This window comes from Leishmania panamensis (assembly GCF_000755165.1).
Source record: "Leishmania panamensis strain MHOM/PA/94/PSC-1 chromosome 11 sequence".
NCBI lineage: Eukaryota > Euglenozoa > Kinetoplastea > Trypanosomatida > Trypanosomatidae > Leishmania > Leishmania panamensis.
The window spans coordinates 220,989-224,919 of record NC_025856.1 but is presented as its reverse complement, the minus strand read 5'-3'; the positions used below and the strand labels follow the sequence as shown (position 1 = coordinate 224,919).

The 3,931-nt window shown below is 52.7% G+C and overlaps 1 protein-coding gene across 1 annotated transcript; it reads right to left on the bottom strand.

The window, feature by feature from the left end:
- Nucleotides 1-1,708: 1,708 nt before the first annotated feature.
- LPMP_110600 (cytochrome b5, putative) lies at nucleotides 1,709-2,137 on the bottom strand (the record flags this gene model as incomplete). The annotated part of the gene is made up of 1 exon (XM_010698607.1): nucleotides 1,709-2,137. The coding sequence occupies one exon, from the start codon at nucleotides 2,135-2,137 to the stop codon at nucleotides 1,709-1,711; it is 429 nt and encodes a 142-aa protein (XP_010696909.1).
- Nucleotides 2,138-3,931: the final 1,794 nt, after the last annotated feature.

Here is a 3,931-nt window from a genome sequence, read left to right as displayed (position 1 = left end):
CCTCGGAGTGGAGATTGAGCTTGATCGCGCAGCAGTCACTCGGCGCCGTGGCGACGGTGTCGCAATCCTAGAGGGAGGAGTCAAGAGTAAGGGTGAGAGGCGCAGAAGGAAAACAAGGCAAGAATCGCGAGACAGAGTGATGGGGTCCACCACACGGACGAAGAAAAAGAGGAACATGAAAAAGGGGAGGAATCAGCGCCAAAGTCCGCATTAGGAGACATACATTGTAGACGTCCTCCTTCCTCCATCAGTTGTGTACCCTCTTCATCTCCGCATCCCCTCCTTTCTGGCCATACACGCGTCGCCTCGCCCAACATGCGCATCTCAAGCACCCCGAAATGGAAAGAAAAAAGAGAAAAAAAATAAAGAAATAAAGTAATTTAAAACTCTGACGCCGCACCTTAGCGCTACGTCAGGAGTTGAAAAGCGTGAGGCAACGTGGAAGGGCTGAGAGCGTTTTGGGTGCTCTCCGCTGCGGCACACTCTCCCGCCAGCTGACATTTTTTATGCCACTCTTGCACTCCCCCCTCCCCCAACCTTTAATGCCCGTAGAGCGTGTGATTGTGTGCGTGTATGGGGACGTTTCTGTGAAAGCTCCGCTTCATCCAGTGCCTCCCCAGGAGGCGCCTCCGTGTCTTGAGAGGGAGCGGCAGATGATAGACGGAGAGTACCTCAGATGTGTGATCAGAGAAAGAAAAGAAAAAATGCACAGATCGTCCTGCCAGCTGGGGCAATCGGGTCTATCACGATGCGCACCAGCCTGATCAAAGTTGCGAATGGCCAGGTGCAAAGAGCAACAAAACACAAGACAAGGGAAAAACAGAGGAGGGCGGCCTATGGCCCTGTTTGTCTCCTCCGACCACTAATCGGCATAGACACACAGAAGACACGCACGTGTACTTTTATCGCCAAATAAGCGGAGAAAGCGAGGGGAAGAGGAGTCTCCAGCGAGTGAGCATGCAGCACGCAGCTGGCCCCCAGCCATGCACCTCACGTCTCCTTTGTTTCTCAGTCCTCCCTACGTCTTACGATGCACCACTTCTTTGGTATTGTCAAACGCTCAACTGCCCCTCTCATGCTTTGAAGTGGCTCCTTAACGCTCATTTTTCGTGGTCTTCACTTTTCTTCAGAGCTGCCATTCCACTGACCACATCTAGACGCATGCTAATGAAAAGGCAGCAAAAGCTCTGTCACCCCTCACACTCGAACAGAGGCAACACGGCGAAAACGCCGCGCTGCCGCTTCTTCCCCTCTCGGAGTTTCCTTCGTTGCTATGCACGCATATGCGTGGGTATGCGTATGGCACACCAGCCCTTCACGCCATCAACTAGCATTGCTCACGGGTGTCCTTAATCCTTTTGTTGTTATTTGCGGCTCAGCCGCTCAGCCGGTGCGCCATTATGCTCGCTGAGCCCTTGGTGCCTCTTCCCTGCTCGAGCCACAGGAAAGGAAAAAGAAAGAAAGAGAGAGAAGTGCGTAAAGTGAAGAGAAGGGGTCTACCACACCCCACTGGTGATGAATAGGTGCCCCTTTTCTTCTCTCGCTTCCCCCTCCTCCCCCCCCCTCTTCCCTGATAACGTTTATATTTTCTATTCTCGTTGTGGTCGATGGCTTGGGCAGGTCTTGGGGAAACGGGTGCTTCTCACTCTCACATCAGTCCTTCACATATGTGAACACACACACACGCATGGGCGCATGCAGAACTGTGTCACTTCAGCAGATAGATTAGAAGGGCTAGGACAGCAATTGCCGCGCCGATAATGACGGGCAGCGGGATAATACCCTCACCACCCTTGTAATGCCGTAACTCTTCGCGCGTCGTCTCTGACCACTTTGGGGCCGGAGTCGACGCCTTCTTAGCCGCCTCCTTACGTATCCTCGACTCCTCCGGGTCCACGCGGCCGATGATGAAAGCTTTGCTTTTCAACAACGCTGTGCTTGTGTGCCCGATGCTCTCGAAGCTGTTCGTGATATCCATCCCACCCATGTCCTTGATGGGGTCGAGGCCGCCAGGGTGCTCGTGCAGCCACTTGCTCACATCCAACACTTTGCCGTACATCACCACCCAGCAGTCGTCCTCCTTTGTGTGCCTGGCGATCTCCGCCCATGAGTACATCTGCAGCTCACCCTGAGACATAGCGAAGAGAGTAAGGTAAGACCACCCTGATCCACGGTGTGTGTGTGTATGTGGGTGCCTCTTGGGGCGTTCAAAGAACACGTCAGGCCGCGCGCACGGGATCAAGAGGAAGAGCGACGGAGGCACGGTAGGGGAGAGCAGGAGATAGAGGGCTCGTCGAGAGAGAGAGAGAGAGAGAGAGAGAGATGAGATGGGTAAGCTTGAAAGCTCACACACAACAACAGCACACAATAACGCGGAGACAGAGGCAGCGAACAAAACAAAGAGTGTTGGGGAGAGGAGGAACAAATAAGCGCATCAAGTAGGAGCAAGAGGATGAGATGCGGACTTGCTTGCTTGTTTTTGCTTGCGCGTGTCCGTGTGTGTGTGTGTGTGTGTGAGCAGCCGTCGCTTGACGGTGACAAATGATTGGCTGGCGAATAGATCAAGAGGATAAAGCTAGAGGCAAATGAAACGACAACAATAATGGTACTAAATAGTAAACAGCGGAGCGGGGTGGGAGGTGAACAGGGGAGAAAACAGAGAGGGAAAAAAAAGTCAAACCAAGAAAGCAAGACAAAGACCACAGCAAGCGAGGAGCCTGAGAGTGTGTGTGACGACTGACGCCGAATGACCACGCAACGAGAGACAGAAGAAGAGAGGCCAGAGAGCGAGGAGAGCACTAGAAAAAAAGGGGGAAGCGAAAACACAACAAAGACTGGTACGAGAAAGAAGGAGTAATGATGAAGAATGATGGAGAAGTCCACTTCACATGGGTATGTACTACACACGTGTGTCCACACGCACGAGCTCACTGAACGCACGCGCGACACGTAGAAGCAAAGCAAAATATGAACCCCGCAGCGGGCAGAAGTAGTAAAGGTGAAAATGAAGATGTCCATGTTAATGGGTAGGGGACAGTCATCAGGAGGTCCAAAAAAAAAGAGGCGGTAAAGGGGAGAGCAAAAGCAAGAGGAAAAGGACGAGTGGTTGTGCGCGTAGGGGCATCAGGATACTCATATGAAAGAGGGAAGACAGATGGCCGTCGCCCCCACCCACCCCCCACCCCCTCCCTCTTCATCGCCAGGAAGTGGCAGGAAAAGCAGCTGCACCACAAAGCACACACTGAGCTTGTCGGCTGGGCTGCCGAGAGGTGCACCGGAGTGAAGGGGAAAGAGGTCGGTGTAAAGCACGCCTCACCTCATACCCTGACGCAACATTAAACATACTCTCCCGATGAGGTCAATAGTGCTCAGCTATTTTTTTATTTTTTCAGATTTTCGGGTATGTCTGTAGGCGCTTCTGTGTTCCTCGATGTCAGCTCTGCAGCTTTTTTCCTTTCTTGTGCCTCGTGCAGTGAAACCCCACAGCGAGCTGCTCCAAGATAGGCCTTGACCGCTTTCTCGCATCGGTGTGCACGCGAGTGCGTGCGTGTGTGTGTGTGTGTGTGTGTGCATTCACAATACGACGGTAGGCCGCTGATCGAGAAGCGAAAAGTAAAAAAATGTGGGGTAAACCCGCTGACTGAGTCTACGACGCCTCGCCCGCCGCAAGAAAGAGAGGTCAAGAACGAATAGCACACACAAGGCACAAGCCCACACAGAGACGTCTGAACACTACGGCACAGTCGCTGCATCAATCTTTGTAGGACATTCACCCGAAAAAGGAGAACAGCAAATGAAGAGCACAAGCGAAAAGCAAAAGCAAGCACATCCCGTCTCCCTCATGTCTCTCGCTGTCACTCGTTTGTCCAACCGTTTTTTTTTTTCATCTTCGTTTTCTTTTTCGCATCGTCCCTCATGACGGCGGCACGCC